The sequence below is a fragment of the Mobula birostris genome, chromosome 9 (assembly GCF_030028105.1).
Source record: "Mobula birostris isolate sMobBir1 chromosome 9, sMobBir1.hap1, whole genome shotgun sequence".
NCBI classification, from domain to species: domain Eukaryota; kingdom Metazoa; phylum Chordata; class Chondrichthyes; order Myliobatiformes; family Myliobatidae; genus Mobula; species Mobula birostris.
In genome coordinates this window covers 112,905,500-112,930,657 of record NC_092378.1, presented here as the reverse complement: position 1 = coordinate 112,930,657, position 25,158 = coordinate 112,905,500, and the positions used below count along the sequence as shown (strand labels likewise).

The window sequence follows — 25,158 nt, the reverse complement described above, 5'->3', positions numbered from 1 at the left end:
CGAAAGGCTCCGCCCTGGAGAGAAGAGTGAAGATTGCAGAGAGTGAGCGAAATCAGCTCTCACCTCTGATCTGGTCCAGCATTCAAATTGTCTAAATAGCGTATTGTACCTCACACTAGGACCCGGCTACCGCAAAGACCTTGGGGCCTAGACCATGCAACCCAGTGACTCGCTCTGGGCCCAGATTTTGTCGTCCAGCCCGAAGCCGCTCTCAAGCTTTTCACATCAGCTCGATACCCACAGTGATCCTACTTCGCACCTGGGCCAGTTGTAAGGACACCAAATCTCCTCAGCCTGGGCCCCGACTTCCCCTTTCAGTGCCCAGAGTGATCCAACCTCACTCCGAGATCACCTATACGGACATCAGAACTCCATCTGCAACACCCCATCTCCGCTTAACCCCCGAACCCGCCTCACCTTCGCTCGCCCCTTCACTATTTGCGGTGATAATTTAGCACAATTTACTTCAGGAAAGTTATTTTTGATGATGCTTTAGTCGGAGTTCTTAGCTACCAGAAGGCTGTTGCACGTGTTTGGTAATATCATCTTAACTGGAAGAGGTAAAGAATTTATTAATCACAGGCTCCCTCCAAATTCCATAGGACCATAAGATATAAGAGCAGAAGTAGGCCACTTGGCCCATCGAGTCTGCACTGCCATTCCATCATGACTGATGTATTATCCTTCTTAAGCCCCTACTCCTACCTTTTCCCCGTAGCCTTTGACACCCTGACATACCAAGAAACTATCACTGCCGCTTCAAATATACTCATTAACTTGGCCTCCATGGCTGTCTAATGCAACGAATTCCACATATTCACCACTCTCTGGCGAAAGAAGTTCCTTCTAACCTTTGTTCTAAATGGACATCCCACTATTCCAAGGCTGTGGCCTCACGTCCTAGATTATAGAAACATCCTCTCCATATCTATTCTATGGCCTTTCAATATTTGATAGGTTTCAATGAGATCCTCCCCTCTTTTTCCTAAACTCCAGTGAGTACAGGCCCAGAGCTATTGAACATTCCTCATACATTAACCCCTTCATTCCCAGAATCCTCCTCTGAACCCTCTCCAATGCCAGCACATCTTTTCTTAGATAAGGGCCTAAAACTGCTCACAATTCTCTAAGTGCAGTCTGACCAGCTTCACATTCTTGTTGTTTATATTTTAGTCCTCTCAAAATGAATGCTAACATTGCATTTGCATTCCATACCACCAACTGAACCTACAAGTTAACCTCAAGGGAATCCTGCATGAGGACTCCCAAATTCCTTTGTACCTCTGATTTTTGAATTTTTGAAATAGTCTATGCCTTTATTCCTTTTACCAAAGTGCATGACCATACACTTCCCGACAGTATATTCCATCTATTACTTTTTTGCCTGTTCTCCCAGTCTACCTAATTCCTTCTGCAGATTCCCTGATTCCTCAACACCACCTGCCCTTCCACCTATCTTCCTATCGTCTGCTAACTTGGTCACAAAGCTATCAATTCCATCAACTGAATGGTAGACATATAGCATGAAAGGGAGTGGATCCAATACAACCCCTTTGAAAACTACTAGTTACAGGCAGCCAACCAGAATAACCTCGTTTATTCCCACTCTTTGCCTCATGCCACTCAGCCAATCTTCTATCCATACCAGTATCTTTTCTGTAATATCATGGGCTCTTATCTTGTTAAACTGCCTCATGTGCGGCACCTTGTCAAAGGTCTTCTAAAAATCCAAGTAATCAAAATTCACTGAATTTCCTTTGTTTATCCTGCTTGTTATTTTCTCAAAAAATTCCCACATTTATCAGGCAAGATTTTCTTTAAGGAAGCCATGCTGACTTTGGCCTTCTTTGTCACGTGCCTCCAAATACCCCAAAATCTCATTCTTAATAATGGACTCCAACATCTTTCCAACCACTGATCAGGATAACTGGGCTATAATTTCCTTTTTTCTGCCTCCCATCATTCTTAAAGAATTGAGTGACACTTGCAATTTTCCAGTCCTTCAGAACCACTCTGCAATCAAATGATATTTGAATGATCATTACTAATACCTCCACAATCTCTTCAGTTACCTCTTTCAGAACCCTGGGATGAAGTCCAACTGGTCCAGGTGACTTAGCTACCTTCACACCTTTTAGCTTCCCAAACACCCTTTCCTTCATAACAACAACTACACTCACTTCTGCCCCCTGACACTCTCGAATTTGTGGCATACTGATATTCTTCCACATGGAAAACTGACATAAAATACCTAAGTTCATTCACCATTTCTTTGTCCCCATTACTACCTCTCCAGTGTCATTTTCCACTGGTCCCATATCCACTTACATCTTTTTTACTCTTTAAATAGCTGGAAAAGCTTTTGGTTTGCTCTTTGATATTCTTAGCTACATTACTTTCATTTTTCATCTTTTCTTTCCATACAGCTTTTTAGTTGTGTTCTGTTGGTTTTTAAAAGTATCTCAATCCTCTGTCTTCCCTCTAATTTTTGCTATATTATGTGCCTTCTCTTTTGCATATATGCTGCCTTTGACTTATTTTGTCAGCCAAGGTTGTCTCTTGCTCCTTTTAGAATACTTTTTCGGATGTATCCAATCTGTGCCTTCAGAATTGCTTCCAGGAACACCAGCTGTTGCTGTTCTGCCATAATCCATGATATTGTCCCCTTCCAATCAACTTTGGCCAGCTCCTCTCTTATGCCTCTGTAATTCCATTTACTCCACTGTAATACAGACACATCTGACTCTATCTTCTACCTCGCAAACTGCAGGGTGAATATTATGATCACTATCTCCTAAGGGTTCCTTTGCCTTCAGCTCCCTAATGAAATCAGGTGGATTACACAACACCCGACCCAAAATGTCTTTCTCCGAGTGGGCTCAACCATAAACTGCTCTGAAAAGGGCATTTTGCAGGCATTTTACAAATTCCCTCTCCTGGGATCCAGCACCAACCTGATTTTCCCAATCGAGCTGCATGTTAAGATCCCCCATGACTATGTAACATTGTCCTTATTACATCCTTTTTCTATTTCCCGTTGAAATTTATATCCCACATCCTAGCTACTATGTGAAGACCTGTTTATAACTCCTGTCAGGGTCTTTTTACTCTTTTAGTTTCTTAACTCTACCCACAAGGGTTCTACATGTTCCAATCTATCATCTCTTTCTAAGGATTTAATTTTATTTTTTACCAACAGAGCCATTCCATCCCTTTTGCCTACTCGCCTGCCCTTTTGTTACAAAGTGTATCCTCTGAGGTTAATAACTATGATTTGTTTTCAGCCACAGCTCAGTGCTGCCCTCAACATCATACCTACGAATCTCTAACTGTGCTACAAGAATATTATTCTGAATATTTCATACATTCAAATATAATAGCTTCAGTCCTTTATTCATCCACCCTTTTTTGATTTTGCCCAGATGTTGCACTTCAACTCATCTCAATGATAGCAATTTTGCCCTATCATTTGTCTGTCCTTCCTTACAGTTTCATTACACAACTCATCAACTTTTATACCAGTTGCCCCATCCTCAGCCCTATCACTTTGTTTCCCATTCCCCTGCCATATGGGTTTTAAACCCTCCAGCAAACCTGTCCACAAGGATATTCCCATCAACTAGCAGGTTCTTCCACTCACTCACACAACAGAGGCAATTTACAGTGGCTGTTTACTAAACTGCTGCAGGTCTTTGGACTGCAGGAGGAAATCAGGGCAGTCAGAGGAAACCTATGAGGTCATGGTGAAGACAAGTAAACTTCATATGGACAGCCCTGGAGGTCAGGACTGAACCCAGCTCTCTGAGGCTATGAGGCAGCACCTCTATTGTCTCTGCCGCTCTGCTATCACTGTTGTTGTGGAATGAAATTTTGCTAATTCTGATGGCCTGCAATAAATCCCCAGATCAATCTGTTCTGAATCCACCCCATCTGATAAAGTGCAGGTGGTGTACTAACTGACTAGGGTGTCATCTGCATGAAGGTAGAATGTAGCTTCTGACAGAATTGTACACTCCTTCTGGCCATGCCATAGGCAACTACATATCTGATAGGTGGATTAGTGCAGACAATGGAACATTATAACTCTTATATTTGTTCTCCCACTGTTTGTTCGAGGCTCAGTCTGGCCTGAAGTCCTTCAGTACCTGGCCAGCTCAGTTGGTATGTGTGCTACTGATGGATGTTGAAGTCTCCCATCAGAGTACGTTCTGTGCCATTTACGTCCACATTGATTTTTCTAACTGATATTCACCAAGGAGGAAACCAATTCATCACTTGAGCTTTGTTCGTAGATGGTAATCAGCCAGAGGTTTCCTGGCCCCCTGACCTGTGAGGTGTTATGAAAGTGTTGGGGACTGCAACCACCATTCCCTTCTAACCCTTTGGCATAGTCCCTTCACGGCTGGTGTTCCTGTCCTGTAGGGCAACCGGACATAGCTTTAAATGGTCATGTGTGTTACATGTAAAGTATGATTCTGTGAGGGTGACTACATTAGAGTGTTGGCCAATCATTCTGCAGCCACCCTCCTGATTTTGATCCTTTCCTCAAATATTAATGAAGAGCACTTGATTGGTGTGTCTCTGTCACGGTCGAATCTACTGCCTGAGCCAATGTAGAGTTGTCCACCCAGTTTAGTTTCTCTTGTACCTTATTGTGATTTGGAAACTTGAGTGACCTTTTCAAAAGATCTGCAGTCACATTTAAACCAGATAACAGGAAAGCATGGGTGGTTTCCAGATGAGCTTTTAAGGATAAAGCTTCATGCTGGCCATTACTGATTCCTGGTTTTATTCCACATTTATTTAAAAACAGAATTTGAATTCCTCAGCTGCTATTTATGATTTGTACTTACGCTCAGTATGATGAGTCTGGATCTCTGGATTACCATTTCAATGATGTAAGCAAAGTGAGTACTGTGCCATTTCTTTCACTATCAGTGAGAAGGTCATTATAGAGTATAGCAGCAGATCTCAAGGGTAAATATTTGTCATATCAGGAGCATACCAACCCTAGAAGATAAATAAATGTTTGCATTTAGGAAAGCTGAGAAGCAGTTGAAAAAAATACCAGAATATTACCCCGATATCAAAATTTCAGTAGACACCATAATGAATGCAAACATTGTTGGCAGGACCTCCACAAATAAACCCCAAGGGTACACATTCTGTTCATTGGCAATCAATTATTCATATATATGCTTCCTAACTGCTTAATGTGGATAAAAAGAATGTGTCAGGGTGTAGAGTGAAGCCAATAATTGCAGTTGTTTGTTTTGTTTCTTAGTGTGAGTTGGAGCAGAAGTTGGAGGAAATCAAGGCTAAAGTCTCAAAGATGGAGGATTTGCTACCAAAGTGCATCAGTAATAAGGAGCAGCAGGAGATCATGAGTTTGCTCTGTAAAGTTCATGAGCTGGAGGTGGAGAATACTGAGATCCAGTCAGCTCTGCTGAGGAAAGAGAATGTCCTCCAACAGAAAGACTTCGTTGTGCAGCGCTACGAACAACATCGATCACTCTGCAGTGAGATTATTCGGCAGCAGCAACAGCTGATAAATGGTACGGTAACAAATCAGTTAGAATGCTGGATGGAATATGATGCATATTAATTGTTAAGCTGCAGCTGCAGTGGATGAATGCAGAGCTGAATCTATTCTGACTCATTTTAAATGAACCTCAATATTCTTCCTCAGGTTCAGAACCAAGGTTGGTGAAGTTGATGGGAGCTAGATGGGTGAATAGTTTAGCTCATGGGGGAGCTGCGGAGCAGACTCAATGGGCCGAATGGCCTACTTCTGCTCGTTTGTCTTGTGATCTTGTGAAGTTCTCTAAATAAGCCCCAACCAGGAGTGTAAAATAGCTTCCACCACTTGTATATTCCAGCTCCCTTTCAGTGAAGGTCAGCATTCCATTAATCTTTTAAGTTCTTTTGTATGTACTTATTGATTTATAATGCCTTGTATTCTTGGAATACCGAATCGCTCTTGATGTTCCCCTTCATGCCTTGTGACGCATTGGGCAGCAACCTTGCCATTGTCTGTTTTTTTTTCATGAGGCTGAGTTCCTAGCTCGACACTCGACCCGGCACAGATGGAGAGCGTGCAAGGAGTTGGCTGGATTTGAACCCGACACCACTTACCTCAAAGTCCAGTGCGGATGCCACTACACTACCGGACGGCTATTGAATCTCTCTGGAGGCTCACAATTCCAGATACTGAGAATGACTTTCTCCCCTCTGGTTTTGCTTGACTGTTGACGCCAAGACATAAACCACAGATGTCTACCGTAGAAGGGGCAGGAGGTGTCTGATGGGTAGGTATTTTGTGAGGTAGAATACTCCTGCTCTTTACATTGGATGTCTATGTACTACAATTGCATGGATTTTTCTATGCTATTTGGAGTGTCCCTTCTTCAGTTTCAGTGGCCATGGGGCCAAGATTACCAGGAGTCAGTTTTTTGGAAACCTGACTATTTTATTATGCCCACCTGGTAATTTCTTCCTCTCATGGTAATTTCTATTCCATGGAATAGACTATTTTGGGCAGTTTTGTGTCAGGCTTGCTAAGCACATGGCCTCTCCAATGGAGACAACTAAGTGTAGTAGACTTCAGAGATAAGGATGTTGGGCCTCGGAGAGAACACTGATACCATCCTTCCAGTAGACCTGGAGGATTTTGCGGAGGCCTCAGGACTGGTATCCTTTCTGTGGCTTGAAGTATCTGCTGAAGGTAGATGTGAGTTTTATGCTGGGTTCGAGGTTCTTGACCTTCATTCTTCTCCTCAGTGACCTAATGGCTGTGCTGTTGGACTTAAGGGAATGGTAGTTTTCATCAGCAATATTTGCTCCTGCGTTGTTGGAGCTGTCTCAGGTCTCATTGTAAAGCTTCAATGTAAGAGGGTGGGTCTTAAAGAGATGGAGAAGTTGGTAGAAAACCATTACCTTGCGGATGCTGAGTGTAATGCCCATTCTCTTGGATGCTTCACTGAAGAAATAATGAGTGACTTGGAGGAGTTTGGTCCCTGAACAGGCAGAAACACTGACATTTGTCCGTGTACTGCAGCTTCACTACTGTGCTTGTGATGACCCTGGTTCTGGAATGGAAATTTTACACTTGGCCACAGTGAGGAGGTGGTTGGGGAGGACTCTGGAGATGACGTTCCCTGTGTTAGACACCAAAGCAACTCTTCTGTAGTTAAAACATTTGGATTTGTTTCTGAAAGATCGTTCATTCTTATGGTCACTCTGAGGACCTCTGGCACTCCATCTTCCAAATGTGGATAAGGAAACTGTGGATTAGTGAATATCTTCACTCTGATTCATCGAAGAGTTAAGCACAACACATCTGAGCAAGATGCCTGGTCCAAGGACTGGCTCCGTTAAATTATCAGCAAAGGATGTTAGCATTGCCTATACCATGTCGGGTCCTGATGACAGTTAGACTAAACATGGTCCAGTCTTCTCTTTCATCTCCATCACCCAGCTCCAAAATACCAGTGTCCACTGAAATGTTGCTCTGACAATGTTAAAAGCAGCTCTTCCGAGGCAACATCTCACAAACAACTTGCCATCAGCTTTTAGCCAACAGTGGCCATAGCCAATGGATTAGCACCTATGAAGAGACTAGTGGTTGTCCTATCAAGTAGAACCATGACTGGTTTAATGAGAATGGCCAGGAGATCCAGGAAGAAGTTAATTGTAGGTTTAAGGCATTCCTAGATTGGAAGCTCCACCATGCCTCAAGTGAGAAGGATGACCTAAAGCAGAGGTCCAACAGAAAACCATTGACTCAATTTGGTAGACTTGGTTAGTATGATAGCTAACCCCCAGTAGGATAGAATTTGGTGGGGGTATTAATGAGAATGTGGGAGAATAAAGATATGGATTAATGTTGGACTACTGAAAATGAATGTTTAAAGGTCAGTGCGTACTCCGTCTCAGGGCCTGTTTCCATGCTGTGTCTCTCCGAGTCTGCTCCATCAACTTTTTTCTCAGCCCCACTCTCCTTCTTTCTCCCTGTAACCCTTAACCCCTTCATTATCTGTGTTAAAGGGATAGCCCTTCATTTTGGGTCTGTGTCCTTGGTTCCAAAACTCTCCCACTAAGGAAAAGTCCCCTCAATGTTCACTCTATCCATGCCTTTCAATATTCAGTAGGTTTGGACAAGATCCACCTTCATTCTTCTAAACTCCATCGAGTACAGACCCAGAGCTGTCAACTGCTCCTTATATGTCAAGCATTTCATTTCCTGCGATTATTCCTGTGAACCTCCATTGAACCCTCTCCAGGGCCAGTACATCCTTTCTTAGATATGAGGCCTAAAATTGCTCATAGTATTCCAAATGGTGTCTAACTAATGCATTATAAATTCTCAGCAGTACATTCTTGCTTTTGTATTCTAGTCCTCTTGAAATGAATGCTAACAGCTCAACCTACAAGTTAACCTTAAGAGAATCCTTCTTTAGGACTTCAAAGTCCCTTTACACCTTCAAATTTTGAATTCTTTCCCCATTTAGAAAATACCTGCATCTTTATTCTTCCTACCAAAGTGCGTAGCTCACACTTCCTTATGCTGCCACTTTATTGCACAATCTCCCAACCTGTCCATTACCGTCTGCAGACTTCTTGCCGCCACAACACTACCTGTCCCTTCACCTATCTTTGTCTTGTCTGCAAACTTGGCTACAACGTTGGGCAGAAGCAGTACAGGAACCTACCAATTGCGAGCAGCAATGATGTGCGGGGGGTTTTCAGCCGTACAAAGGTCATTGACAGTCCAAATACATTGAATGCCAAGAGCAGAGACAAATTTATTAGGGGCAGAAAAGCAGATTGTACTTACTTTTGCTTCCAAACCTGGCTAACAAGATGTTAAAAGGGTTTATAACAGCTTTAGATGAAACAAGGCCTCCAGGGGCAGACAAGTCTCTGAAATTCTGAACTAATTATTACCTAGAAAATATTCTGGTTTCCATAGTGGATAATTTATGATTACAAAGTCCACTCAGCTATAAAATTTAAAAAAAAAACAACCAAAAGCAAAAATAATTCAGTTAATTAGCTTCAGTGCAAAGGAGGACCTACTTCTCAGGGAGAAGGGCCAAATCTGTCAATAATATGGCATTATATCAGACCACAAAATGCAAACTGGTATGAAGTCCAGTTGCAGTTTCCACCTGCTTCAAAATGACATGACTCCTAGAGGTGGCCAAGCGGAGCAGGGTGAGCTGCCTCAATGAATATCGCCAAGTTGCAGTCTCATCTACTGTGATGAAGTGCTTTGAGAGGTTAGTCATGGGCAGAATTAACTCCTGCCTGAGCAACGAACTAGACCCACTACAATTTGCCTACAGCCACAGTAGGTTTACAGTGAATGCAATCCACTTGGCTATGGAGCACTTGGACAACAGTAATGTCTACAAAAGGCTCCTGTTTACTGACTACAGATCGGCATTCAATACCATTATCCCCTCAGTTCTAATCAATAAGCTTCAGAACCTGGACCTCTGTACCTCCATCTGCAATGGGATCCTTGACTTCCTCATTGGGAGACCACAGTCAGTGCAGATCACTAACAGCATCTCCTCCTCTCTGACGATCAACACAGGCGCACCTCAAGGATGTGTGCTTATGTCACTGTTGTACTTGACTCTGTGACTGGGCACAGCTCAAATGCCATCTTTAAACTTGCTGATGGCATAACTTTCATTGGCAGAATCTCAGATAGCACTGAGGAAGCATACATGAATGAAATAGATCGGGTGGTTGTGTGGCATCACAACAATAACCGTACACTCGAAGTCATTAAGATCAAGGAATTCATTGTGGGCTTTAGGAAAGGAAATCAAAGGAACACACACCAGTCCTTATTAATGGATCAGCAGTGGAAAGGGTGAGCAGTTTCAAGTTCCTGGGTGTCAATATCTCTGAAGATCCTTCCTGGACCCTATATATATAGGGGTTTGAAGAGATTAGGTATGTCTGCCACCAAAGACTTTTAACAAATTTGTACAGGTATACTGTGGAGAGCATTCTAACTGGTTGTGACAATGTTTGGTGTGGAAGGGCCATTGCACGTGATCAGAAAAACCTGCAGAGGATTATAAATTCAGCCAGCTCCATCATGAGCACAAGCATCACTCACAACACGCTGGAGGAACTCCGCAGGTTGGGCAGCATCTGTGGAAAAGATCGGTCGACGTTTCGGGCCGGAACCGTTCATCAGGACTGAAGAGGGAAGGGGCAGAGGCCCTATAAAGAAGGTGGGGGAGAATGAGAAGGAGAAGGCTGGTAGGTTCCAGGTGAAAAACCAGTAAGGGGAAAGATAAAGGGGTGGGGGAGAGGAAGCAGGGAGGTGATAGGCAGGAAAGGTGAAGAAGGAATAGGGGAAAACACAATGGGTAGTAGAAGGAGGCGGAACCAAGAGGGAGGTGATAGGCAGCTGGGGGAGGGGGAAGGGTGACATAGGGATAGGGGAAGGGAGGGGGAGGAAATTACCGGAAGTTGGAGAACTCTATGTTCATACCAAGGGGCTGGAGACTACCTAGACGGTATATGAGGTGTTGCTCCTCCAACCTGAGCTTAGCCTCATCATGGCAGTAGAGGAGGCCATGTATGGACATATCTGAATGGGAGTGGGAAGTAGAGTTGAAGTGGGTGGCTACTGGGAGATCCATCCTGTTTTGATGGACGGAGCGGAGGATTGGGGGACCGCTTCATCGAGCACCTCCGCTCCGTCCTTTTTTTAAGCATTTAATGGTCTTATTGTGTGGGGCGCTTCTTTAAATGGGTTCTATGCTGTTTCTCTATTTTGAGGCTGCCTGCAAGAAGACTAATCTCAAGATTGTATATTGCAGGGGTCCCCAACCTTTTTTGCACCACGGATCAGTTTAATATTGACAATATTCTTGCAGACCAGCTGACCGCAAGGTGGGGAGGGTGTTCAAGTAGGGTTAAACTCACTAAACTCACCTCAACATGTCTTTTACAGTTAGGGTTGCCAACTTTCTCACTCCCAAATAAGGGACAAAAGTAGCAGTCAAATCCCGGGACACTTTACCCGAGGAAAGACTACCATGACCATGAAGCCTTGCGCGGGCACCTGTGTGCGCATGCACGTAGGTGCCAATTTTTTTCCCCACAAATCGGTTTTGCCTTCATCTTCCTGACTATACTGTACATACATTATTTCTACTTTATATAGGCTGTGTATTTGTCATATCATTCTTGCTTTTACCGTATGTTAGTGTTATTTATTTTTGGTTTTATGTGTTATTTGGTATGTTTGGGTAGGATATTTTTTGGGTCTGAGGACGCTCAAAAATTTTTCCCATATAAATTAATGGTAATTGCTTCTTCGCTTCACGCCATTTTGGCACGAAAGTTTTCATAGGAATGCTCTACCTTAGCGGGGGAAATATGGGACAAGGGCGGTCCTGTAAGGGACAAACCAATTTAGCCCAATATACGGGATGTCCCGGCAAATACAGGACAGTTGGCAACCCTATGTTCAAGTTCAACAGTGTGTGACAGGGAATGAGGAAATGTGCAGCTCACTCATATCATTTCCCCACGGCCCGGTAGCACATGCTTTGCGGCCCGGTGGTTGGGGACCACTGGTGTATTGTATACGTACTTTAATAAATGAACCTTGAACTTGAAATTACAATTTCTAGTATATTTTATGTATTACATTGCTGCTGCAAAACAACAAATTTCACTACATATGTCAGTGATGATAAACTAGATTCTGATTGTAATTCTGATCCAACCAGGAGTGGTTGTTACCAATTTCACTCCACAAACTACATTTTCAATCATGCAGCACTGAAGTAAACAGTGATGTGCAATCTAACCTGTGGCTATCATATTTTTGGAAAATCGTACCATATACTTTCTTAAAGAGTGATACCCATAAAAATTGCTTATATATGTATAATTTATTAAGTCGTTTGGTTCTTTGGCCAAACCGTTTTTTTGTTTAATCCAGTATCTTGCTTTCCTTTATACATATCTATTAGCAAGGCGTAAAAGGAAACCTAGCAGTATAAATCACTTCAGTGTGCTGAGCAGTGGCTTAAATTTTCTATCCTCTGCGTCAATCCATTGCCTGCCAGGAAGTGCTTTGATTATATATCCTTGTAGAAAATAGGTTTGGTTTGTGGCACATGGAGCTTGTAAATTCTGTGCAAAAAGGCTACAATTATAAATCCTAATTACCCGGTCAGAGCCACGTTTGAAATGAAATGTTAATATGCCCTGTGATGTCCTGCACTGCCCAGCAGATCCGCAGGATACTAGGCACATAACACTTGATTTTAGCGGCTGCTCTATAGGAACCATTGCCCATCTGCTGTCTGATGTTTTCCTCTCATCTCTATGCCAGCCATGGCTTCTAGATGAACTCCATTTGTTGGTGTTTCTTTACCTTTCTTTAGTTCTTTGTAAATTTATATTTTTAATTTCTTACAGTTGTATTTTAACTAAATTTATTATCTTTATTTTTAAAATATTATGGCATTCACTCTCTAAATTATGCTCCTGGTTTATTTCCTCTTCCTAATTCATTGTAACTGGGACTGGCCACTGCCAGATTGAGATCGGCTCCGTAAGAATGTTCTGAAAAGTAACTTGGTGACCCTCTTCTTTATCCTGTTTCTGTTACGTTGCTGCAGTCATTTGCAACAGTGATCTGGAATAGCGACTAGATGGTGCCAGCAACCAACGGCAATATGCTGCGGCCATCTGACAGAACTACTACTGTACTTCTTTTAAATATGCTTCTTCTCGAGTCAAGTCAAGTCAAGTCACTTTTTATTGTCATTTCAACCATAACTGCTGGTACAGAACATAGTAAAAATGAGACAACGTTCTCCTGAACTTCCATCAATTGCAGCCTATAATTTCCATTTTGAAGATGTAAGTTTGGGGCAACTAAGCGATCGGGCGCTTTTGCTACCTCCTGAGGAATTCAGCAAAGTTGAGAGCAAACCCATAGTCAGCTCCATCACTCCTCGCTGATTAAAGCAAGATTGAAATCGACAAAGATGAGAGCAGAAGATGAACGGAAGTTCAGGGTTATGATTTGTAGCTTCACAACATTAAACAAATTCAGATGAAGACATGGGAGTCCAAAATGTGAGTCAAACTTTGTGTTTACTTTAAGCGAGGCGTGCATGTATCACGTGATAGTGTGATGACGTCTGCAATTCATGTATTTATGCATAAAGAATTATTTAAACAAATAAGAAAACTTAATCAAACAATATATACACCAGATTACTGAAATATTATATACACAATATTTGGCACCATCTGCCTGCATTTGACTGGTTTCCGTCTTGCTGGTACCGGAAGAAGGTGCAGGTTTAATTGCCCCAGCATGGCTCATGGCTGTAAAACTCTATTTTTGGGCGACTCAGCAGTTTGTTGTTTAATATCCTCATAGCTGAACACTCTCTGCAGTTGTGGACTTGCCTTTGGAGGACTCTGCAGTTCATATTCCATGTGTTTCTGGTTATTCTTTTCCTGCTATTTGCACGATTTGATCAAAGCACTTTGGCATGGAACGAGCTCTGCAGCTGAGGCCTGCAGTCGTCAACTCAGTACTAAACTGAACTGAACAACAGGAATTCTGCAGATGCTGGAAATCAAGCAACACACATCAAAGTTGCTGGTGAACGCAGCAGGCCAGGCAGCATCTGTAGGAAGAGGTGCAGTCGACGTTTCTGACCGAGACCCTTCGTCAGGACTAACTGGACGTTTCAGGCCGAGACCCTTCGTCAGGACTAACTAAACTGAACTGACTGGATGACTGTGGTTCCTGGACCATTTTGAGGACTCCATGGTTTGATGATTAGTATTCTGAGTGTTATTTGCTTGCCTTTTGCTGTTTGCACAATTTGTTCTTTATTTCACACGTTCGGTGTTTGATGTTTTCTTTAAATGGCTTCCATGGTGTTTCTTGGTTTTGTGGCTGCCTGCAGGAGGACAAATCTCAGGGTTATATACAGAATATATACTTTAATAATAAATGTACTTTGAAACTTGGAAGTCTGGGCAGTGCTTCCTATTGTATTATTTGGAGATAATGTTACATTAAAGATAACATTGAAATTTTTTCTGCAAGCTGACTTCCCTTGAGCATTTTATATAAGCACTAATTCCGTCTCTTAATTTTTGGTTTGAACTTTCCTAGAGGTGCCAGCTGTGATTCAGAAATTGGCACTGGCACTTCTCAGTTGTGTGTTTTTGACCCAGATCTGCAGACGCTCCTGTGAAATGCCAAGAGAGTATAGCACTGTCTTTCAGACAAAATGTTAAACCGAGACTTTGATGTTAAACCCAAGGACTCACTTTAAAGGGTTTTACCACACATGTTCTCGGTATTATTTATTTATTTATTTGTTTGTTTATTTGTTTTTTTGTACCTGCACAGTTTGTCTTTTGTACAATGGCTGTTTGTCAGTCTTTGTGCACAGTTTGTCATTGATCCTTTGTATTTCTTTATTCTAGTGCAAATGAATCTCAGGATAGTATATGGCGAAATATATGTACTTTGATAAGAAATTTACTTTGAGGTGAATGTAAGACCCCTTTAGTACTATTTTGAAATAGAGCTGAGATTTCAGCCTAAAATGCTAACCAGTTTCGCTCATTCAGCCTTAACAGCTATTTACTATCACATCATGGGGAGTTGATAATGGACACCTTGGCCATCCTGCTTGCTCCCTTAAATAGTGACTTCCCGTCAAAATAAATTAATTAGTCATAAAGTGTTCTGGAATGTCCTGAAGTTTCAAGAAGCAATGTGCTAGAAACTGAATCTACCATTTGGTGTTCGTAGCATTGATGCTGCCTTGCCCATTGCTGTTCTGAGTGTGCATATTTGATAGATCCTAATTGGCTCTAATTATACTTTTTAAGGTCTTTGCTTGTGAATTTATGTCCCACAGCTGCAGTTCTTAAATCCTTGGTGTAATTTATAATAATGCTTTAATCTCTCATGTGAAATTCAAGAGACAACTGTTAATTAAAGTACACTCATAAATATCTTACTTTTGATATTCTTCCTTGTTGATAACTAAAAATTTCCAGAGGTGTGAATGTGGTTAAATATTATCAGATAGCATTTTTGCTGTCCATTGTTTGCAGTGGTTAAGATTAGGAAAGGCAATGTTGAATAAGTGAAGAACATGTGAGATGTGTCCTTATATATAAGTGTTGTGTATTTACTGTAATATTTCTGTAATGTTGTAAATATATTGTTTGATTAAACATTCTTTTTGTTATGGGTTATACAGTATGTAAAAATACATGAATTGCATGTGTCAAGATGCCACCACGTGATACGTGTGAGCCTCACTTAAAGTAAAAACAAAATTGGACTTGCATTCTCCACTCCCCAGTTTTCCTTTCAATTCATTTCATTTCATGTTTTAGAGTTAAAAAAACATAACAGATGCAACAAGGTATTTTAAAAACAAACCCAATATGACTACCAACCTTTTGAAGGGCAGTGAGAAATTAGTGTTCAAAAAAAGTGCAGTGAAGAATGGTCAAGTTAAAAAAAAAAAGGTGGAGCATGTTTTTTCCTTTTGGAGCAGCACAATTTCTTCATGAAAATAAAGACAACTGAGATAAGAAAAACGCAGTAAACAGAAGAATTCGCAGGTTCATAAATAATGAATACCATGTGATAATAATCATATAAAATAAAGAGAACAAAAGGTTGGCTACATCAGAAAGATTGGTGCATTTGATGACACGATGGATAACTGGTTCACGTATACTGAGCAAATTAAGCAGTATCTTGATCCAAATGAAATAGCTGTTGGAAAGCCTATAGCAGTTTTGCTGTTATTTTAGTGTATTTGGTTTAAAGGTATATGGTTTGCTTAGAAGTTTAACTGCTCCAGCCAACCAGCTGAAATGAGCTTTGTTAATATTGTGAAAGTAATGCAGAAACAATTAAAACCAAAACCATTGTTGATTGCTGAATGCTTTAGGTTTCATAAGCAGAATTAAAAGGAAGGGGAGTCCATTTCAGCTCTCATGGCTCAATTGAAGAGATTGGTTGGTTTAGTAATGGGATTAATGATGCACTGAGAGATTGTTTAGCTGTGGAATCTTACAAGAAAGCATTCAAAATGGCTTCTAACTGAAGCATAACTTACTTTAAAATATCAGTTAAAATAGCTATATCAATGAAACAGCAGAGAGAACCACAATTTAGGCATTGAGTAAAATTGCAATGTTGAAACAGAAACCAGCTTCTCAATAAATTTTTTTACTATTGTGGCAGGGGGTCATGTATACCAGAGCAATGCAGGTTTAAAGATGAAACTTGCCTGGAATGCAACAAAGTATGACACATATGAAGATCAAGTTAGGCAGACAAAAGTAAATGGACTGCGCAGGGAAGAGAAAGATAAAAAGTTGTTGCAGTTTTAAAAAGAGCACTAATCTGCACGCCGTTGATGAAAAATCTGATAATGAGGAGAGTGACACAGGTCTGTATAGCCTTGAGATTTACATTAGACGATCAATATGGCTTACAACAGAAGTGAATGACAAATTAATTAAAATGGAATTGGACACTGGCTCGGATGTTTCAGTCATTCCACAAAATGAGTTTTGAATGACATTTTAAAGATACTAAAGTGAAGCCTTCAGATATCAAACTACGAACTTATACTGAAGAAAAGGAACTCCTGTGGGAATTACATCTATAACAGTGAAATACAACAGTCAATAAGCCACATTAGGCTTGTATGTGGTAAAAACTAAAGGGCCAGCATTGTGGGAATATGACTGGCTGAGACAACTACAACTTGATTGGAGATCCATCCACAATCTACATGCCACATCTCCTGCAAAAGAGTTAATTGAAAGTGAATGCAGAAAGTTACTGGATGATACCACAGCAGTGTTCAAAGATGGCATTGGAAAACTCAAACATATCAATGGTAAAATTGTGCTAAATGAAAATGTCAAACCCAAGTTTTGCAAACCCTATCCAGTTCCTTATACTCTCCATGATAAATCAGCCAACTAGCAACATCACATGGAAGCTGAAAGAATTCTTTCCAAGTTTGAGTGGAACCATGAGCAACACCAGTGGTCCCAGTAGCCAAGCAGAATAGGTCTGTCAGGATCTACGGTGATTTTAAGGTCACCATCAACCCAGTACTGGAAGTAGGTCATTACCCTCTGCCCAGGATAGCAGATATCTTTGCAACCTTTCTGGAGGGAAATACTTCAGCAAAGTAGGCTTAGCAGGGGCCTACCTACAGATGGCGATGAAAGAAGAGTCCAAAGTGTTTCTCACCATAAACACTCACAAATAGTGTTGTCACAATAATTGTCTTATTTTTGGAGTAGCATCTGCACCTGCACTCTGACAGACAGCTATGGGCTGGGTGCTGCAATTCTACCCAGACAGTCAGTGTGATCTGGATGCCATCATTGTTACCAGTAAGGATGACCAGAAACAACTCCAAAATTTCAAGACAGTGTGTTAAAAAGATTAGAAAATTATGGGCTCAGAGCATGAAGCAACAAGTGTGAATTCTTTAAATCAATCACTTACTGTGGTCACACCATTGACATACAAGAACTACACAAGTGTCCTGAGAAATTCAGGCAGTGGTGGATGCCCCAAGGCTGAAGTGTCACAGTTGTGGTCCTTTTCAGGATTTGTCAATTACTATGACAGGTTCCTGTCAAACCTGACTACTGTGCTCCACCCCTTGAACTCATTACTACAGATCTGAAGAAATGGCAATGGAGGTAGCTTTCAGAACGGTAAAGGAAATGGTGACATCAGCCACTGTACTCACACATTATGAACCATACCGTCCAGTGCAACTTGCCTGTGACACCTTGCCTTATGCTATAGGTGCAGTTATGAGTGATGGAAGTGAATGCCCCATAGCCTCTCATCATGTTCCCTGACTGCTGCAGAGAAAAATTACGCATTGATTGACAGGGAGGCCTTTAGTCTAGTTTGGGGTGTAAAGTATTTCAACCATACTTGTATGGGAGAGTATTTAAAATTATGAGGGGGATAGATAGCGTTGACATGGATAGGCTTTTTCCATTGAGAATGGGGTAGATTCAAACAAGAGGACATGAGTTGAGAGTTAAAGGGCAAAAGTTTAGGGGTAACATGAGGGGGAACTTCTTTACTCAGAGAGTGGTAGCTGTGTGGAACGAGCTTCCAGCAGAAGTGGTTGAGGCAGGTTCGATGTTGTAATTTAAAGTTAAATTTGGATAGATATATGGATAGGAAAGGAATGGAGGGTTATGGGCTGAGTGCAGGTCAGTGGGACTCGGTGAGAGTAAGAGTTCGGCATGGACTAGAAGGGCCGAGATGGCCTGTTTCCGTGCTGTAATTGTTATACAGTTATATGGTTATAATTTACACTTGTTATGGATCATCAACACTAGCATTCGTTTTCAATCCACGGAAGGGTGGTCCATAAACACCAGCAGCACAAATGCAAAGATCGTCTCTGTTTCTTGAAGAACACAATTACAACATTGAATTCAAGAGGAATACCAATCATAGAAATGCTGATGGATTGTCCCATTTACAATTTGAAGAAATACCTGAAAAATTTACAATCCTCTTGACATATTCTCCCTAACTAAATTTGATAGTCTCCCCATTATGGCAGAGATACCAGAAAAGACCACACCCTATTTCAGGTCTACATGGCACCCAAAATGGCTGGAATGTGCATCAGAGGCTCCAGTTCCCCCATTATTACCATCGTCAGGATGAACTTGCCGTTGACGGAGGTTACTTTTTGTGGAGATTAGTGGTTGTTTTTACCATCCAAGCTGGAAACTAAAGTGTAGCAGGAGTTACACCATGCCAGTTATCTAGGCAAAATGAAAGCATTGGGTCAAAGCTTTGTCTGGTGTAAATCAGCAGATCAAGTAGTGTGCCAGGCACTGTTCAGAAAGCCAACAGGTCCAGAAGATAACTAGATCAATGCCCCTATATCCCTGGGAATAGTCTGCAATGCCCTGGTAGAGGAATCATGTGGATTTTGCTGGACCATTCATGGGCACAAATTTTCTTGGTAGTGTTGAATGCAGCTACAAAGTGGCCAGAAGTGTTCCCAATAGTCTCCACTACAGCCTCGCACACTGTTGATTTGTTGAGAAGCCGTTTTGCAAGTCCAGAACACTTAGTCAGTGACAATGGACCATAGTTTTTCATGGAACAGTTTCAGTCATTCCTGAAAATTAATGGAATAAGGCCTATTACATCTGTACCTACCACCCAGCTACAAATGGTTTGGCTGAAAGATTTGTCCAGAGTCTAAAGAACACACTGTGAGCAAATGTCAGCAGAACAGACTACACTCACACTGAATCAGAAACTCGTCAATTTCCTCCTTGTAGATCGCAATGCAACACCCTCCACAACCAACAACCCACCAGCTATGCTGATCCTGGTTTGTCCCTTGCGTTCACACTTAGACTCCTCAAATTGAACCTTAAAAGGAGTATGCAGAACAAACAGCTGAGACAAGTTGCTGGCTCCTCAAACAAGGAGGTTTGATGTTTCACTCCTGGACAAGCTGTCTTGGTGAGGGACTATAGGGCTGATCAAAAGTGGGTACTTGGAAAGATTAAGGACAGAACTGGACCACTCTCCAACCCAGTGGAGATTGGGTCTGATGTCGTCTGGAGATGAAGCATTGATCAGTTGAGGAGGGTGGAGTCAATTGTCAGAGAAGAAAGGTGGCCAGCGATGTCAGAACCACATCCTGCAGTCCCAGAATCAACTTTACAGCCACTGTGGAGGAAGCCCCAGAATCTGAGATTGCTTCACAGCCAAAAGGCTCCTCTGCCAAGCAATTTGACTCACCTTATCTGGGGAGACGTTATCTCACAAGAGTAAGAAATTCTCCATGATGATTAAATCTTTAGGCCTGAATGGAACAGTTTAAAATTTATTAAGCAATGCCGAGGATGTAAAGTAGTTGTATTATACAGTATACTGTGTGTGTATCCATGTTTATATATATACACAAAGCACCAATGAGACATTCTGGAATGACCAATAATCACTTGTTTGGATTCAGATGACCTTGCCTGGTGTCTCAGGGCTGGGTGTGTCTGCACCCAGGCTTCCTCCCCTGTCCCCCCCTCCCAACACTGCACTCCTTCTCAGCCACAACCCACACACCTCCTGGCTCCATTCCCAACATTTACTCCTGCTAGATGTACAACCTCGCTCTTCACTCCATGTTAGAGACAAGAGACTGCAGACGCTGGACCTGGAGAGAAACAAACAGTCTGCTGGAGAGCTCAGTGGGTCAGGGAATTGAACAGTTAACCTTTCAGGTCAAGACCCTACACTTGGACTGAAAGAGCAGAGGTGAGAGGACGAGGTGGGGCAAAAAACTGATAAATGATAGGTGGATTCAGTTGAGGAGGGATGAATGGCAGACAGAGGAGGGAAGGGTAGAAATAGTGACAGAGGCTGGGAGATGATAGATGGAGGCAACAAGGAGCTCCAGAACCTGATACGAAAGGATCATTGATCCAAAAAAGGCAGGTGGGGTGGGCAGCTGGGAACAGTAGGGCTAGGGGATGCAGTGGGAGTGTATGTTTTCACCAGTAAAGTGGCAGAGACATTATACATTTCAGAAAAGCCATAACAACTGATTTATTGCACCCCAAAAACTGAACCCAAAGCACGCTAAAAAACGCTTTACATAATAATGTCATCACGTCAGACCAACCTCTTAAATGGAAACCCCAACTCAATGTCAGTGGTTGTGAGTTATGTACATTTCCTCAAGTTACATTACCCTACACAGGAACCCCTCCCCCACCCCCAGAATTTACTAAAACTGGCATTGTGAGCCTGTCTGGAGCTCAGACGAGGCGCCCAGCTCAGGTCTTATGTTCCATTGGTAGAGGAACACCAGATGCTTCTGACTTGTCCAGAAGTGTGTTGACACACTCACGGTCATGTTGTGATTCAAGGGGTGTAGTAGCGGAATCCTCCAAACCTTAGTGGTCCGGATTAAGGCAATCTATTGAAATATGTTCAGGTTTACCGCTCTTATCTATGATAAAAATCTTTTCTCCCCATTTCAAAACATGAAACAGGCAATTATAAGGGGGCCTAAGGGGACGATGGTGTACATCACGGGGGACAAAAACGAACAAGGCGGAATCAAAATAGGATATACATGGTAAATGGTAGGACATTGAAAAATGCAGTAGAACAGAGGGATCTAGGAATAATGGTGTATAGTTCCCTGATGTGCAATCTCATGTGGATAGGGTGGTGAAGAAAGCTTTTAGTATGCTGGCCTTTATAAATCAGAACATTGAGTACAGGAGTTGGGATGTAATGTTGAAATTGTATAAGGCATTGGTAAGCCAAATTTGGAGTATTGTGTACAGTTCTGGTCACCAAATTATAGGAAAGATGTCAATAAAATTGAGGGAGTACAGAGGAGATTTACTAGAATGTTGCCTGGGTTTCATCTCCTAAGTTACAGGGAAAGGTTGAACAAGTTGGGTCATTATTCTTTGGAGCGTAGAAGGTTGAGGGGGGACTTGATAGAGGTATTTAAAATTATGAGGGGTATAGATAGAGTTGACGTGGATAGGCTTTTTCCATTGAGAGTGGGGGAGATTCAAACAAGAGGACACGAGTTGAGAGTTAAAGGGCAAAAGTTTAGGGGTAACATGAGGGGGAACTTCTTTACTCAGAGAGTGGTAGCTGTGTGGAATGAGCTTCCAGCAGAAGTGGTTGAGGCAGGTTCGATGTTGTCGTTTAAAGTTAAATTGGATAGATATATGGACAGGAAATGAATGGAGGGTTATGGGCTGAGTGCAGGTCGGTGGGACTCGGTGAGAGTAAGAGTTCGGCACGGACTAGAAGGGCCGAGATGGCCTGTTTCCATGCTGTAATTGTTATAATGTAGATCAATAGGAACCCAGGAGTGCTGTGCACCATGTTGAGACATAGGAATAGTTGAAAAGGAATTTAATTTACTGAGGAGGGTGGAACACTGTGGAAAGGCAGATCAGGTGGTCATGGTATCAGGAGCAAAATCTCCTGGCACTCATATTGGATATCCATGTGCCAACTCAGCCACGGACGACTGCAGGTCCTCTTTTGGAGCTGTTCTGAGCCCCAGCAGGACCCAGAGGAGCCAATCATGCCAACACTCATTGGTCAGGGAAGCCCTCAAAGCAGCCTTTAAGGAGCGGTGAAACCGCTCACACAGGCCATTGGATTGTGGTGTGATGTAGCCTAACGCTGAGGTTCTGGGCCATTGCCACCCCAGGTCTGATATGAATTGGGGATCCCGGTCAGAGCAAGTATAAGATGGGGTGCCAAACCAAGCAACCCAGCTGCTGAAGAATGCCTGAGCCATGTCTGCGGCCATTATTGATGCTAGGGGAGCAACCTCTGGCCACCTGGTGTTACAGTGCACCATGGTAAGGAGATGCTGAGAGTGGGGGGTTGGGGGGAATGTGGAAGAGGACCAACACGGTCCACATTGACCTAGTTGAACCGTCGCACAAGGACTGCAGAAGTTGCCAATGGCATCTGAACATGATGGTTAATTTTTGCCCTCTGGCACTCCACATGGGCTACAGCCTAATTATGCATGTTGTTTCAAAGGCCATGCAACACAAACTTTACAGCAACAAGTTTCTATGAAGTCTTCCATACCGGAAGCGAGATCCATGTATGGAGTCAAAAACAGTCCGCCTCCAGTTTGCAGGCACGATGGGACGAGGGCGACCAGTTGAGACATCACACAGAAGGGGACCACAGGCCCATGATTGCTGGTTGCTAAGCCTGGACCTCTGTGCCAGTAGGTTCGTCAGTTGTCATGCTGACATTGTCAACCCCTATGCGTACGGTCTCAATGGCTGGCTGTGAGAGGCAATTAGCCGCAGCATTATTTTACCTCTTGATATGTTGTATATCAGTTGTGAATTCGGATATATAGGTCAGGAGACATTGCTGTCATGCAGACCAAGGGTCTGATATTTTGGTGATTGCATGCACGAGGGGTTTGCTCCTGTAAAGTCTTCTCTAAGTCAAGGACCATCTGGGTCTGAGAATGTATTGCCTTTTGCTTACCACTCTCATGTGTTGGTGGTAGAGATCATGGGTTTGTGTGTGTTGTCACAGGGCACTTGGAAAATTACAGAACATTAGTAAAGAAGTTAATTGGTGCAGGATGGATCTTTTCGAATGTGCATTCTCTGCTACCTATTCTGCTTTCATTTCAAAACCATGGATGGTCAATGCTTCTCAACTCATGCACTGTTTTGACAGATTTGTCCCGGTAAGAATATTAGTGCCAGGGACTAGGTTAATGAACACAAAAGGCTGTATTAGCACATTGCATGCTTGCCATTCTTTACCTGGTAAGCACAGAGTCACTATTTGTTTGCTATACCTCCACCAATAAGTAAACAGTGCAGAAGGTCTGATGTGTTGAAAAGCTCCACTCCAACCCAGGCTCATTAATTATCCCAGTTTCCCCATTTACAACTGGTGTAGAATTTAGTCATAATTAGTATGTTCATTAATGCTACATCAACAAGATGTACAATTAAATGTATGCATAATTTATGTACTTCCTAATCATTAATTGCCGACTAGCACTGAAAGTCCATAGCAGTTGCCATTTCATTAGCTCCTCACTCAACCCTGGAACATCTGGACAGCAAAGATGCATACTTCAGGATGCTCTTTGTCGACTACAGCTTGGCATTCAATACTATCACCACCTCAAAACTAATCAATAAGCTTCAAGTCCTTGGCTCCATATCTCCTTGTGCAATCGGATCTTCGATTTCCTCACTTGCAGACCCCAGCCAGTTTAGATTGGCAACAACATCTCCTCCACGATCTCCATCAGCACCCCTGCTCTACTGTCTTCACACTTATGACTGTGTGGCTAAGCACAGCTCCAATGCTATATTTAAGTTTGCTGATGACGCCACTGTCACTGGCCGAATCAAAGGTGGTGATGATTGGAGGGAGATTGGAAATCTAGCTGACTGGTGCCACAACAACAATCTCTTATTCAATGTCAGCAATCTCAAAGAGCTGATTATTGACTTCAGAAGGAGGAAACTGGAGTCCATGAGCCAGTCCTCATCGGGGGATCGGACGTGGAGAGGGTCAGCAATTTTAAATTCCTCAGTGTGATCATTTCAGAGGATCTGTCCTGGGCCCAGCACTTAGGGGCAATTACAAAGAAAGCACAGCAGTACCTCTATTTCCTTAGGAGTTTGCAAAAATTCGGCATGACATCTCTAACTTTGACGAACTGCTGCAGATGTGTGGTGGAGAGTATATTGATTGGCTGCATCAAAGCCTGGTATGGAAGCACCAATGCCCTTGAAGGGAAAATCCTGCAGAAAGTAGTGGATATGGTAAAGCCTTTCCCACCACTGAGCATATCCACACGGAGCACTGTCTCAGGAACCACATCAAAGTTGCTGGTGAATGCGGCAGGCCAGGCGTCATCTCTAGGAAGAGGTACAGTCGACGTTTCGGGTCGGGACCCTTTGTCAGGTCTCGGTCCAAAACATCGACTGTACCTCTTCCTAGAGATGCTGACTGGCCTGCTGCATTCACCAGCAACTTTGATGTGTGTTGCTTGAATTTCCAACATCTGCAGAATTCCTCGTGTTATTGTCTCATCAGGATTCATCAGTGACCCCCACCACCCAGGTCATCTCGCTGCTACCATCAGAAAGGAGGTACAGAAACCACACGACTCATACCCACCCGGTTCAGGAACAGTTATTACTCCTCAACTATCAGGCTCCTGAACTTCATTCAACTTCACTGGCCCCCATCACGAACTATTCCCACAACCTATGGACTTACTTTCAAGGATGATCTCATGTTCTTGATATTTAGTGCCTGTTTATTTATTGTTATAAATTGTTTTTAAAAAAACTTTTCTTAGCACAAGCACGCTCATTTCTCAATTGCTAGGAACTTTCAGACTATTCTAGTAGTGCTTAGTATTGTGGCTTTCTGAAGATTTACAGAAATATTGCTGTGTAATCCTAATTATATAATGCTATTGTGCAGTGACTTTGGGAAGGTACCCATTGTAGATATTAATATTAGGACAATGT

The 25,158-nt window shown here is 42.4% G+C and overlaps 1 protein-coding gene across 3 annotated transcripts in view; it reads left to right on the top strand.

The window, feature by feature from the left end:
* The window catches only part of LOC140202973 (kinesin-like protein KIF19), a 170,880-nt gene that overhangs the window by 93,154 nt on the left and 52,568 nt on the right, over positions 1–25,158 (top strand). For all 3 annotated transcript variants that reach the window (XM_072268623.1, XM_072268622.1, XM_072268624.1), the window contains exon 13: positions 5,285–5,555. In XM_072268623.1, the coding sequence (XP_072124724.1) occupies positions 5,285–5,555 (271 nt within the window). The remainder of the gene's footprint in view (positions 1–5,284; positions 5,556–25,158) is intronic.